Genomic DNA, 14,938 nt, shown 5'->3' on the forward strand with positions numbered 1-14,938 from the left:
GCAATAGTTTGCTGGGCAATAAATATACCTGCTGAGCCACTGTCAGCATGCTGGAGCAGCTAGTCAACTTGTAGGGTCTCCCTGTAAATTGTGCATCAAAAGAAGCCACTGTTTCTGTATAATAGCTTGTATAATGTCACTTACAGCTAATGAACTACTGTTTGAGGTGTAGTCAGTGTTGTAATACAGAAAATGTGGAAGAGCGTGTATGTGCAGCAAAATCTCAGTGAATCATCTATTTTACAGCAGATGGTTGAATGGTAAATATTGGCCCAAACTCTGGGGGTAATTCCTCTGCTTTTCAAAATAATGCAGTGGGATATTTTTCCATCCACCCAAGTAAGAAGCCTGTGCTTTGTTTTAATATTTTGACTGAAAAATGGCATCTCTGTCTGCATTGAAATGTCAAGCCTCATTCTTGCGCTCCAAGCTATTGGAGGTGAATCTTAACCCTTAACCCGACTCTAAAGACTAATAATGCTGCAGATGAGTCCCAGCTGACATGTCATGTATTACAGTACCAACATCTGGCACCAGAGGAGGCTCTAACACTTGCCACTATGAATCTCTTCAGCATGAAGTACAAATGCTCAATACTGCTACCAAGTCCTGCGTGGCGCAACTGAGTACAGTGCAGTCAGTGAAGTCACCAAATAGCTGCATGGTTCATAAAGAACTTATGCATGTTTGAGGGAGGGGCAGACAGTGTAATGTTAGAGCCATGAGATTACAACATCCAGTTGATCTGGTTAAAACTTGAATTGCCCTCTGAAATCAGGACAATTAGCTACTGTCTATTGATGCCCACTTTCCCAACAATGAATCCTTTTTTAAAAAAAGTACCACATTGTGTTACGCGTGAGGAAGATCATTTGGAAGTTAACTATTATGAGAATCCAAATTATGTGTTAGCAGTACCTGTGCCAGTGTGGCACTTGAGCTGAAGTGCTGCAGTGCTTCACAAGATAAATGATTAATGGACACAGCAATAATCATTTTTGTTTCAAACAATACTTATTCCTTATTTTTATTAGCAATTATTGAATGAGGACAATTTGAGGAAACAAGAGGAATCGGTTCAGAAACAGGAATCTATGCGAAGAGGTAAAGTATTTCAGTTATATTCTTCAGTTTATCCTGATTAATTTTATGGTAAAATTCAGATTAACTTTTAAATCTTGAACTGGTTACTCCTTTTTTAAATTGAATGAAAAATGATGCAGTATTAATCTAGTCCAATAGGAGAGCAGTGCAGGATTGGAGAGTTTGAGAGTAAATGAACTTAAGTCTGTTCAGTGTTGAGGTTAAGGCACTCTGAGAGGACCCTGCTTCCAGCTAGCTGCTGAATGAAGCTTTTTGTTTTTGGTTAGGGTTCTAGTTAGTTGTCATAGCAAGCCTTCAGAGTTTTGCAGACTTTTTTTAAAATACATGTGTGGCAGCAGGCAGCTTGTCCGAATTGAAGAGTGACTAAGCTCACAATGTGCAAGCACCGCATTTTTTTTTCAAAACAACATGAAAAAAGATTGGCTTTACACCCAAGCTTATTCACTAATACAATTACATTCTTCTCTAGGTATCCCTGCTTATTGCACAGGGCAGTCCTTTTGTGCTTTGACTTAATCCTGGGGACTGTTACACTTTGAAAGAGGTCACAGCCCAGAAATTGTTTTCATAATGCCACTGTGTTGAGTTAGTGCTTTTTTTAAAAAAGCACGATGAAAGGATTCTGGGTATGGTGCAAACTTTGTTTTGGAACTTTGACTTTGCCGATTGGCATAAAATCTGATAACTTGCCTGTAAAATGAGAGGCTGTTCACTTACTGAGAATTCCAGCAAGCTTTGCCATACTCTGCCTATTATTCAGTCTTTTGGCTACCCTTCTTAGTCTCCTCATCTCTTCTCAGATTAACATTGAGATAGTTAACCAGTGTGTTGCACAAAGCAAAGTTTTAAAGTTACATAAAGAAAGGTAAACTAAGCAAAGACTAGGTTTTTTTTTTAGATCTTAAAGGTTATCTCTGTGTGAGGGGCAGACGTGGACATGATTGTTGATGAATTCTTTGCATCTGTATCGCAGTGGTGTGGAATAATGCTGACATTGTAGTTGAGGAGGAGTGTGAAATATTAGAAATGGTAAATCATAGTAAGAGGAAACTGAAGGGCACAGCATCTTTAAATGTTGATCAGTCGGCCCAGGTGAGCTGTAATACAAGCTGTTAAGAGAAACAAGAGGGTGGAGTGAAGGCCCTAGCCATTGCTTTCCTGTCCATTCAGGCTGTAAATGTGGTGTTAGTTGACAGCTAACATTAAGCTGTTGTTTGTGAAGGGATAGGCAGGGCAGTTATAGATCAGTTACCCTAATATTGGTGGATGCAAATTATTGGAAATGTTCTGAGCGACAGTGTTGATTTTCACTAATCAGCAACAGGCAGGATAAATTTATAAAGCTGGGGAGTGAGTGGAAAGGTGGATAGCTAGAATAAAATCTCAGTTACCATTTTACAGGAAGAATGTGATTGCAAAGGATAGGGCATGGAGTAATGTCTCCAGGACTACAGTTTTTAACTGAAGAAAGATGAGATAGTTTGGGGTTGATTCCTTTGAACAGCTGTCGGCTAAGAAGTGATTTAATAGAAGTGTCTGGATAAGTGAAAATGCAAGATCAGTTTGTTGTACAGAGTTTAGTATCCAGAAGAACAAAGATTTAAACTAATTGCTCTAAGGATTGGGGATGTTGATGTTAAAATTATTTCATCCAGTGGATGAGTTCTAGCTTTCACTGTCTGAAAGGGTGGTAGAGATAGAAAAAATCCTCTTCGCATTTAAAACTGCCTGAATACACAAGTGAATCACCACAAACCTTCAAACCTACATATTAAAGAAAAGAGCTGGAATGTGGAATTCAGCTAGATGGCTCATTCGGGGGTGGCCGAGATGCAACGGACTAAATGGCAATTTTTTTTGCCCCCCCTATGGTATTAATAAACATCCAGCATTAAGGAGTTTGTATTTATAAACTTGAATATTCAGTCCCCAATCTGTGGTGAAAGGCATTGTTTTAACCTATCTTTCTTCACTGTAGCCACCATTGAACACGAGATGGAGCTCCGACACAAAAATGAGATGCTTCGAATTGAGGCTGAAGCTAAAGCCCGTGCGAAGGTTGAGCGAGAGAATGCCGATCTGATCAGAGAACAGATCCGGTTGAAAGCTGCAGAGCATCGTCAGACTGTCCTTGATTCCATTAAGTAAGTGTTAGGTGGACAGAAGGTTTGATTTCAGAATACTAAATGTGACTGATTCATTTTCTTTATCCCTCATCGAACCATCCCATCACTTTTCTTGCCATCACTATCAGTCTAGTTTCATTGCTGCCTTTGGTATATCCTGCCAGTTGAGGTGCAGTGACCTTTTGCAGATTAATAAAAATGCCCTCAAATGGATGATAAATGATAGTAATTAAAACGCTTAACATTGAACTGCCTAATCTAGATCTGAGTGACTCATTGTTTGCTGAAGAAATTTACACTTCCTGGCCACCTAATGTTCAAGCATTAAAATTTGACCGTATTCTTGTGGTTGTCATCTCATTAAGAAAAACCTGCTGCTACTTTTACGGCCATAACCTTCTCATACTAGACAAGAGTTTTCCTCGCCACAGTTCCTGGAGGTTTATTGAGCAAGAGCCAGTGTTACAAACTACCAACGATTTCATGTGTGGTTAATGAGAAATGGATTAGAATTAATATATGGAGTCAGAGTTATACAGCACAGAAACAGGTCCTTCAGTCCAGTTCGTCCATGCTGACCAGATAATCTAAACTGATCTAGTCCCATTTGCCAGCATTTGGCCCATATCCCTGTCAACACTTCCTATTCATATACTCGTTCAGATGCCTTTTAAATGTTATACCCACCTCCACTACTTCCTCTGGCAGTTCATTCCATATATGCACACCCTCTGCGTGAAACAGTTGCCCCTCAGATCCCTTTTAAATCTTTCACTTCTCACCTTAAACTTATGCCATCTAGTTTTAGATTCCCCTACCCTAGGTAAAAGACCTTGACTATTCCTCCAATCAATGCCCCTTATGATTTTATAAACCTGTAAGGCCACCCCTCAGCCTCTGACATGCGGGGAAAAAAGGCCCAGGCTTTTCAGCCTCTCCCTTATAGCTCAGACCCTCTAATTCAGGCAAAGTCCTTGTAAGTCTTTTCTGAACCCTTTTGAGTTTAACAACATCTTTCCTATAGCAGGGAGACCAGAATTGAACACAGTATTCTAAAAGTGGCCTAACCAATGTCCTGTACAGCTGCAATATGACATCCCAACTACTATACTCAATGCATTGACCAGTGAAGGTAAGCGTGCCAAACGCCGCCTTCACCCTGTGTTAATTGTTATGGCTGTTCAGCTTTGGATCTAACTCAGTAAATGTGGCTCTGTAGACACGAAGTAGCATCAAGCTGTAATGGTAATGTGGGAAACGACATAGTGAATTTTGGTCCCTGAAATATGTGAATTGATATTTTGGGGGTGTGTGTGTGTGTGTGTATTCCCAGTTAGCTGTTCTGTACAGAGGTGAGTCCCCTGTAATCAATTGCTGCTTTTCCTTGATTTCTCAGCACGTAGAATTTTAAAGCACAAAAATTGCAGTTCGGCTGAACAGGTCTGTGCTGGTGTTTGAGCCAGCTATGTGCATCCTCCTACTTTATTTTATCTCACCCTTGCTGTATTTTTAACAATTATTTGCAGTAACAAGTAGCTGTGTTGCACATGTTCAATATTGAGACGGAAATTTAGGAAAGTGCACTATCTTGAGATACAGTCAGTAATCATACCCATAAAATTAGAAGCGGTTTAATCTTAAAAATGTAGACAAAGATTGCTTTAAAGTTCACCGCATTGACTTTTTCCACTGGCTATGAGATAATTAGGGATTCAAGCCCAGGTTTAGCATCTTGACTGAAAATATAATTCTGGTCAGCAAGGCTGACACATGTATAATGGGGCCGGTTTCATGATGTGTAATCTAATGGAAGTTTTGATTCTTTCACTTTGAAATAGGGTGGCTGACCAAATCTTTGCTTGTCCATTTCTACATCAATACAATTTAACGTGACCCCGTCCCAAAAGCTTTCATTTATTTCCCGCAGTCTGTTTTCTTTCTTGAGACTGTGACTGTTTCCACTTCTTGCAACTGCTTGTGATGTTTTGAGATGTGTTGACTTCTATTTTATTCTTTCACTCAGGACAGCTGGTGCAGTGTTTGGAGAAGGATTCCGGGCCTTTGTTTCCGACTGGGACAAAGTGACAGCTACAGTAAGTGAGAGTGCAGTTGGAAGCTGCGACATTCCCTGGACACTTGTCGAATCTCTTGGGCACCAATAAATGTTGTAAACAAATGCTTAATATTTTGTAGTCATCGCAATCACTCGCTAACAAGGATGATTGCCCACTTAGGAAATTCTGTGCCACTGGTCATGGGTTCTGGGGGTCTTTGTGTGGCTGATTGGCCCGATCCTAGAGCCACATCTCCAACCACACATTTGGCAGGTGTTTCTAGGAGGTCGAAGTGGTCCTTGGCCTTGATCATTAGCATTCCTTTCTCCAGCTACTTTTCCATATTTCCTCTTGCTGATGTGTGTTCTCAAAGAATAAGTTGTGCTGCTGGTTCAGTTAAATGTAAATAGGTTTTTGTACTAAAACTGTACAGTGCAATGGTCTTGTGTACTGGATTTACTTTTGAACGTCAAGGCAAAGGTAAATATTAAATACCCAGAGATTGTGTAGAGAAGGGTCATGAGACTGAAACTGGCTACATAGGATTAAGCTTTTGGAGAAATTATTACTAGAGCTTTGAAAAGAAATGTCCATGAGCGGAGTTTGTAAAAGCATACAAAATGCATTGAGTTGATGGAATAAATCTGGTGGAGCATTTTGTCAGTTTATGCTCGGCGCTAGAACAAATGAATTTTTTAAAACTGAAGCAGTGCCAGTTTCCTGTTAGGCTGATAAAGGCAAAACCTTTAGAATTACTCAAGAAGTGTCTGGATGAAGTGACAAATAAAGGTTGCTTCTTTTACTCCCTACCAAGCTTTCTCAAACTGCGCTGGGAGGTGCAAACGCGATCCTGGGGTCACGAGCTCGGAAGAGTGATGGCTGTCATGGAGTTCTAACCAAGCATTAACAGCTGCAAACATCTATTTAAATCTCTGCAGGTTTTTAATGGTGGATGTGACCAGTGGTTCAAGATCTGATTCGTCCTCCAAACAGGTCGGCTTTTAAAAATCCCTGAAAAATAAGTATTCCCCAAAAAAAGGCACTGATTTACAACTGGTTCCTTCACCTGTACCTTCCAAAGGGGCAGTTGCACATTTTGAGCAACAGGGTATCAGTACTAATAGAGATCTATCTGACGTTTGACTCAACACAGCCATATTGGAGGAGACCAGCTATGGCTGCATTAATAACTCAATCTCTTTTAAGGAAGCCCCTTTCAGAGTTATTTAGCATATTGTATCAGGGCTGGTTTTTGTTCTTTTTGATCATTTGATGAGATTATGTCTAATCTGTGAAATACCTTTGACCCATTTTCCCTGATACCTGGTCAAAAAAGTCTGTCACTGTCATAAAGTTACAACTGACCCAGTATCAGTTGCTGTTCACAGAAAAGTGTTTCATGGTAGAGCTTTGTGCAGTGCTTTTTTTTAAATTGTTTAGTGCATTCCTATCCAAACTGCTGTTTGAAATAATGTGCAACAGTGAGTTCGGCTTTTTGGCCAAGTGTTATATCTTAAGAATGCACCATTGGTGTGCCTACTTCCCTTCATGACTTCCACATCAGCAATATCTGCTGTCTGCTGTGAAATTTGGACAATGTAGGGCACATATTAGTGCAGCTTTGCTGTTGACTTGAACGTTGAGCATGGTCTCACCGTTCAATAAGCTGTCCATGTGGCAGGTGTCCTTGCAATGCCAGATGGAGAATAAATGTACCAGTCTACAGTATATGAGAATGGGAGCTCCTTGATACCAGAATTGGTGGTATAATGGACACCAAAGAAGGTTATCTCGGAGTACAATGTGACCTTGATTAGATGAGCAAATGGGCCAAGGCACGGCAGGTGAGGTTTAATTTAGATAAATGTGAGGTGTTGCATTTTGGTAGGGCAGATCAGGGCAGGACTTGTATACTTAATGGTATAGTCCTGAGGAGAGTTGCCAAAAAGAGACCTTGGGGTGCGGGTTCACAGTTCTTGAAAGTGGAGTTGCAGGTAGGCAGAGTAGTAAAGAAGGCATTTCGTATGCTTGCCTTAATTGGTCAGTGCATTGAGTATAGGGTTGGGAGGTCATGTTGCAGCTGTTTAGGATGTTGGTTAGGCCGCTTTTGGAAGGCTGCTTTCGATTCTGGTCTGAAAAGATTTACAAGGATATTACCAGGGTTGTAGGTTTTGAGTTTTGACGGGCATGGATAGGGTGAACAGCCGAGGTCTTTTTTACTCCAGAGTTTCCCCAAAACCGCAGGTCATCAGTTTAAGATGAGAGCAGAGAAATTTAAAAGGGAACTAAGGAGCAACTTTTTCATGCAGAGGGTGGTACCTGCCAGAGGAGGCGGTGAAGGCTGGTACAATGACAGCATTTAAAAGGCATCTGGATGGGTACATGAATAGGAAGGGTTTAGAGGGATATGGGCCAAATGCTGGCAATTGCGACTAGATTAATTTAGGATACCTGGTCGTCATGAAAGAAAGAACCATTTGAACATCTTAGTTTTTGCACACTGCCTATTACCTGTTTTGGATTCTACTCTTTGGACCAGAATGTACCCTCTGAGCTGCAAAGAGCTCTAGGAATGGCTAATACAACATTAAATGGTAGAAGAAAAGTATGGTTGAATTTTCCCATCATAAATAACAGATAACTTTACTGAAAATTGGTGACATGAAGGTTTGTTGAGGCTTTAATTTTTCTAAAAATTCTGTATTGAACTTGAAAGCATTCTATTCTTGAATGCTAAATATTAACCTTGCTGTGGCTTGTGGTGTATATTAAGTCGTCTGTACTTGACCTGGGTATGGAAGTTCGTTTTTGAATTATTGGTGTTTGTACATGTGAATCAGCAGAAGGTTTGATATTTACATAGTATTTGTTAATATTTATTTATGACAGCTTTGAGCTGTAAGTTATATTATGTCCAATAGCCTTCCAGGGTGTAATTGAGAGACTAGGCTGTAAACCTGTCTCACTGGAAGTGTAGTGATTGCCGTTAAAGCTGAGCATGCTCTTTTACTGTATGTTAGCATGATAGAAAGCAACAGCACCTTGGAGGCAAGTGAAGTGGTACTCTTTTTAAGAGATCTTCTCAAAGTTGTACCGTCATATTGGTCTGTTTTAAAAGTGTTTATGGAGAGGATCTGCATGTGCCGAAATTTGCTCCCACTATCTGTACACATTGTTCCTTTGCATTTTGTAAGTCAGTAGTTTTGATCTTTTTAGTTTATGGCTAAGTTATAGGGTGGGTTTTGTTTTGATGTAGGAGTTTGCTTAATTGTTTGCTGTTGCCCAAAATCTCTAAAGGTTTGGAGCAGTGATATTGTTATTAATACTTCATTGAAATGGATACAGTGCAGATTTTAAACAGTGGCAAAAGTTTTGGAACTACATAAAAACAGGTGGTGCAAAGCTGGTGACAATCTACATGAGCACTTAATATGAGATCAGTTTGTTGTTTTGGGAGTTAATAACATTCCTTTTTTGATTTTTGCATTTCTGGACCTTAGCTCTCCTGTTCCTTCAAAGTTCTAAATAAACTTTGCTATACATTACCTCCATCATCCCTGTATTCTCACTGGTTAAAATCCAAGGCATGTTGTGCATATTTTTCCGATTTAATTTATTCTTTCCCTGATATCAGTTGACTTTTCTGGTTCACATTCTCTTCACAAGACTTTGAAGAGCAAAATCAACCAAGGAACTGTGGATTCTGGAAATCTGAAAGGAAAACAGAATTTGCTGGAGAAACTGAGCGGGTCTGGCAGTATCAGAATCAGTATTCAGAAGTTAGTTCTGAAGAGGGGCCTCTGAACCTGAACCTTTTACCTCTGCTTTCTCTCCACAGATGCTGCCATACTTAGAGTTTCTCCAGCAATTTCTGACTTTGAAGAGCAAGTTTTATATTATGTAATCATTGTTTTCAGATTAATATCATTTTCTTTATTACTTAAAACTCTGCTAATGTAGCATTGTGTGACTTGAGCCCTTGCTCTTTCCAATGGCGGACATTAAAGTTTCTGAGTGATAACAGGTGCCTTCTAAATTCAAACTATTGAATTGTTGTGTCTTCCTCCAAGAAATGGCTATCAATCATAACATGGTCTAATTTTCTTTTCTGGCATTGTTTCACCTTTTCAGGTGGCTGGTCTCACACTACTGGCTGTGGGTGTTTACTCTGCCAAGAATGCTACAGGAGTCGCTGGACGATACATTGAGGCTCGACTGGGTAAACCATCCCTGGTTCGTGACACCTCCCGTATCACGTTAGTGGAAGCACTGAAGCACCCGATCAAAGTAAGGTGGCTTATTATAAAAACTAAAGAGCTTTGATCATTGTTACTGAACAAAGTTCAAGCCCAGACTGATCCCAAATGAATGTTACTGTTGTATCTGAATGATGAGAACCAATGGCATTATGAAATCCAGCATGGTTCAGGGTTTACATTCTTGCTATGTATCTTTCTGCACAGGTACACTCCAGCCATTCTCAAAGCCGTATCATCTATGAAACAGATTTTTGACTTTTGTTAGTAGCTTTGTCTACTCTGCGTAACAAGTGATTTAATAAATGGCAAAAATAAATGTACGTTACGAGTGAATTTCTGCAGGTTCAGTTGAGTTTTTATTTGGGTAATAGCTGGCTGATGTACTCCCAGAGTTCAAAAGGGACAAGCCTCACTTAAGGGGGAAATTTTCATCTGGAGGTTGGATGGTGGTGATGTGTATATGTGTTCCTTTACATCTATTTTGGTCAATTGTGACAAGTTTGAACTATTCTTTCTGTACTCGCCTTATTTTCAGTAATTAGATTTTTGTATTTCTGCAATTTTCATATCAGCAACCCCAGACTGTTCCACAGTTTATGCATCAATATACTTCCAGCTTTATGCCTCCTGGGGTGAAAATAGAATAACATCAGGGTGTCAAATTATGCATGTGACAAGTGTTCCACTTATGTTGGGTGGGAAGTCTTAACAATTCATGAAAACAATGAATGGGAAACTTTTTAACTGGGGATGTGAATGTTTAAATTCACTCATGAACTATGTGTATTTTAAATACTTTTGTTTTTATTACCATCACCAGGCAAAGAGGGTATTTTAGCCTCAGTTGTCAAATCAGTGTGAGATGTATGGTTTTCAGCAAAATTTTGTATAGTGTATAATGTAATTTAACATTGAGCTAACACGGAGTTAAATGATAAACAGAATATTCCCAGCACTGCAACTAAATTAAAATTCACACTGGAATTTCTGAGCAGACCAGGCAGTAACTATGGAGGGAAGTGGAGTCAGTGTTTCAAATGATGGTGGCCATTGACTTTTAGAGTTAGCTGGTTCTATATTACAGATGCTGCTGGACATGCTGAGAATTTCCAGCAACTTCTGCTCTAGAGTCTGTGATATTTTGCTTTTGTATTTCCTTGCCTTTAGGTATAAGAAGTGATGTAACAGGTTTTGCTTATTTGCTCACTGTATGTGAAAGATAACATTAATTGTGAACTTTAAACTGGATACGTTTTGCCTCAGGTTGGTAAGCGTGTGATGAGCAAGCCACAGGACGCGCTGGAAGGAGTGGTGTTGAGTGTGAGTTGCTACATTTCTCTTGTGTTTTTAAAAAATGTATGTAATTTTATAATACATTCAGTTCTGTGGCTAGAGAACTGATTTGATTTATAATTTGATTCTCTACATATATGACTTGCACTCAATTCTCATTTCTATCCACAGCCCAAATTGGAGGAACGTGTCAGAGATATTGCCATAGCAACCCGAAACACCAAAAGCAACAAAGGACTGTACCGAAATATCCTAATGTATGGGCCTCCGGGTACAGGGAAAACCCTGTTTGCTAAGGTATAGAGTGTGTGTGTGGGTGAGAGAGAGAGAAAGTGGGGGAGGGGTACTTACTGTTTGTCTTTGCATATCAGGATGTGGGATACTACAGTTGGGGAGATAATGATTTTAGATTGCAGTGGAAAGAGGATAGATTTTTAATATATCCCTCTGATAGTAATGTTCATATCTTAGTCCAGTCTCTTATGAAAATCTCAGGTAAATAGTAAATCAATTACACCCTAACAAAATACTTCTTGCAACCCTCCACCGTTCCACTTCCTTCATCCTCCCTACTGCAATTGACGATCTCTGCGAACTTGCTTTTAGCAACACTAATTGCCATGCATGATCAGTGAGTCATGTCTCCACCAGTAGCCCTGGTATTCACATCAGATGTACTGTTTAATTTAAGGCTATAAAATATTAAAAGTGTCATAGGCATGCAGCTTGAAGCAGTTACTGTAACATACTGCTTTATTGATTCACTCTGTTGATTTCCACAAAAAGTCCAATGTAAAAATATGGCAGAACGTGTGTGTGTATATCGTCTTGTCACCTTGGGTTGTCCTGAAGTGTTTTACATCCAAGTTATTAATCTTGATGTACAGTCAGTGTTGTAATGCAGTAGCCAAATTCTGCAGTGAGGCATCCACAATATAGATAATCAATTTGTGAGATTTTTTTTTTTAGCCGTGGTGATTTGCAACAAAAGCTTTGACAAAGGGACTAGGAGAACACTCATGCCTTTTCTCTTTAAATAATACCACAAGATCTTGTGTGTACCTGTACAGGCTGAGTTTAGCTTCTCTGTAGATAATGGGTACTATAAAGATTGACTTTTGCCATAGCTAGAGCAGAGATGAGAACAGGCCAGGCAAATGAAGGTGACACCTGTAAATTGGTCTCATTTCTTCAAACTCTCTAGTGTGTTTTTTGCTTTGGTTTTTGTTATCCACGGCAGCAAGTTTCTCGAAGCAAATCTCCTTGAGTTTTATAGTGAGTTTCTCTAAAGCAATTCAAATAGTTTGTGTGGCAATTGCAAAAAACATCATACTGCATTTGGATCTTTTGTGATTAAGTTAATGGTATGTTGCTGAGGCGATGATACAAAAGCTTTCCCCGGTCTCTGCAGAGATATCCCTCACAGGCGGCATTCAAACTAAATTACAAAATTAATTACCAGCAGTAGCTTTTCACCTGAAAGAATGCAATGTCTGAAAGGATTTCCACCATTATTCCAATGATTGAAATTTTCCAATTTTGCCCTAAGCTTGAAATTTTCACAACTCTGCCTAGACATCAATTCACATCTGACACATTTGGTCTTTCTTGGTGCAATGAGGAATTCTCCAACTTGTCCTGGGATGCAGGCATATGTGATGTGTTGATCATTTGTGATATTTGTCACCAGATACCTGTATGCTCAGAGGGGTATTAATAATAACAGACTGCTTCACGGATTAGGATGTGCTGCTCCTGCAGAGTTGCAGTTGGACAGTTATAGTTTGTGCAGGTGATGATGGAGAAGGCATTGCAGTGTATAATAGAGTGGTTTAGCAGTATTCATTCCAGAAAATGAAATTTTTCCCAAGCGGTCTTTAAATTCTGTTGGTTTTGGACATCTGAGTGCGTTTGCAGAAAGACCGAATAAAATGTACTGCAGATTAAAGGGCTGAAATGCACTAAGTGAAATGTATGATGAATTTACAGTCAGGCAGGGTTGTTTTACAATCCGATCCCTGTTGTGTTTACAAATTCAGTGTGATATAATCTTTTAATTGGTGTTACTGTAGATTGTTTAATTTTCTTATGATTGCTTTAGTGAGTCAACACTTGCTCCATGACAGTTTGTGCTCATACATTGATCTAATAAGGATTATAAACAAATGAAGCAATTTATTCCAAAATTGAGTAAGGTAATGACAAGTATGTTGCCAGCTTTTGCTGAGGTATGAAACATTCTGAAGCTCCCACTTATAACGTTCTTTGATTTGATTTATTCCTGTTGTGTACCAAGGTACGGTGAAAAGTGTTGTCTTAGATGCTTTACAGGCAGATCATACTATACAAGTGCATCAGGGTAACAGAACAAAGTGCAGGGTAAAATGTTACAGCTGCTGAGAGTGATCAACATTAGCATTAAAGATGTCCATTCAAAAGTCTGACAACAGCAAGGAAGAAGCTGTTCTTTAATCTGTTCGTATGTGAATACAGACTTTTATATCTTCTGTCTGACGGAAGAGGTTGGAAGAGAGTATAACCAGGTTTGATATGATTTATTACTGTCACGTACCTAGGTACAGTGAAAAGTTTGTTTTATATGCAGTCCTGGCAGATCGTACCATACAAAGTGCATAAGGGTAATAGAATAGAGCGAGGAATACAATGTTACAGCTGCAGAGAAGGCACACAAAGAGCAAGGCCAGCATTAAATTTGAAATTTGGGAGGTCTATTCAGAAGTCTAATAACAGCAGGGAAGATGTTGTTCTTGAACCTGATGGTACATGTGCTTAAGCGTTTGTATCTTCTGCATGATGGAAGAGTTTGGAAGAAATTATAACTGGGGTGCGAGGGGTCTTTGGTGGCCGCATTTCCAAGATAGCAAGAAGTGTAGATGGAGTTGGTGGATTGATGGTTGGCTTGCATGATGGACTCTGTTGTTTCTTACAGTCCTGGGCAGAGCAGTTGCCATATCAAGCCGTGATGCATCCAGGTGGGATGCTTTCTATGCTGTATCTATAAAAATTTTTAAGAGTCTTCATGGACATGCCGACATTCCTTAAACTCCTCAGGAAGTAGAGGCATTGCTGTGCTTTGTTGACCATAGTGTTAATGTGGGTAGGTCAGGACAGATTGTTGGTTATTGTCATTCCCAGGAACTTGACACTCTCGACCATCTCCATCTCGGCACCATTGATGCAGGGGTGTGCCCTCCACTCCACTTCCTGAAGTCAGTGACCAGCTGCTTCGTTTTCCTGACAATGCTGGAAAGATTGCTGTCTTTACACCGTGCTGTTAAGCACTCAAGTGCTTTCCTGTACACCTTTTCATTGTTTGAGATCTGATCTACGATGATGGTGTCTGCAGCAAACTTGTAAGTGGAATTGGTACGGAATTTGGCCACACAGTCATGAGTGTAAAACGAGTACAGTAGAAGGCTGAGTATGCAGCCTTGAGGGGCACTGGTGTTGAGGATTACAGCGGAGGAGGTGTTGTTGCCTTTCCTTCCTGACTGCAGTCTGTTGGTCAGGAAGTTGAGAATTCCATTACAGATGGGGAGGCAGAGACCTAGGTCCTGAAGTTTGGAGAGGAGTTTGTTTGGAATTCTGATGTTGAAGGTGGTGTTGTAGTCAATAAGTGGGAGCCTGACGTAGGTATCCTTGCTGTGCAGATGTTTGAGGGATGAACATAGGGCCAGGGAGATGGTGTCTGCTGTGGACCTGTTGCGCTGGAAGACGAATTGCAAGGGATCAAAGCAGTCTGGGAGGCTGGAGTTGATGTGAACCATGACCAACCTCTTGAAGCACTCATTTTTATGGATGTCAGAGCCACTGGGCAGTAGTCATTGAGGCACGCTGCATGATTTTTCTTTGGCACTGAGGTGATGGTGGTCTTCTTGAAGTGGGTGGGGACTTCAGATCCTATTAAGGAGAGGTTAAAGATGTCTGCAAATACTCCCGAGATAGTAGGAACTGCAGATGCTGGAGAATCTGAGATAACAAGGTGTAGAGCTGGATGAACACAGCAGGCCAAGCAGCATCAGAGGAGCAGGAAAGCTGACGTTTCGGGCCTAGACCCTTCTTCAGAAAAATTTTCTGAAGA

At 40.1% G+C, this 14,938-nt stretch overlaps 1 protein-coding gene across 1 annotated transcript in view; it reads left to right on the plus strand.

Annotated features, from left to right (window-relative positions):
* The window catches only part of atad3 (ATPase family AAA domain containing 3), a 46,629-nt gene that overhangs the window by 5,473 nt on the left and 26,218 nt on the right, over positions 1–14,938 (plus strand). Inside the window, exons 5-10 of the mRNA XM_020536497.2 lie at positions 1,035–1,104; positions 3,083–3,248; positions 5,254–5,323; positions 9,416–9,571; positions 10,807–10,863; positions 11,008–11,133. Of these exons, the coding sequence (XP_020392086.1) occupies positions 1,035–1,104; positions 3,083–3,248; positions 5,254–5,323; positions 9,416–9,571; positions 10,807–10,863; positions 11,008–11,133 (645 nt within the window). The remainder of the gene's footprint in view (positions 1–1,034; positions 1,105–3,082; positions 3,249–5,253; positions 5,324–9,415; positions 9,572–10,806; positions 10,864–11,007; positions 11,134–14,938) is intronic.

The sequence above is a fragment of the Rhincodon typus genome, chromosome 31 (assembly GCF_021869965.1).
Source record: "Rhincodon typus isolate 14 chromosome 31, sRhiTyp1.1, whole genome shotgun sequence".
NCBI lineage: Eukaryota > Metazoa > Chordata > Chondrichthyes > Orectolobiformes > Rhincodontidae > Rhincodon > Rhincodon typus.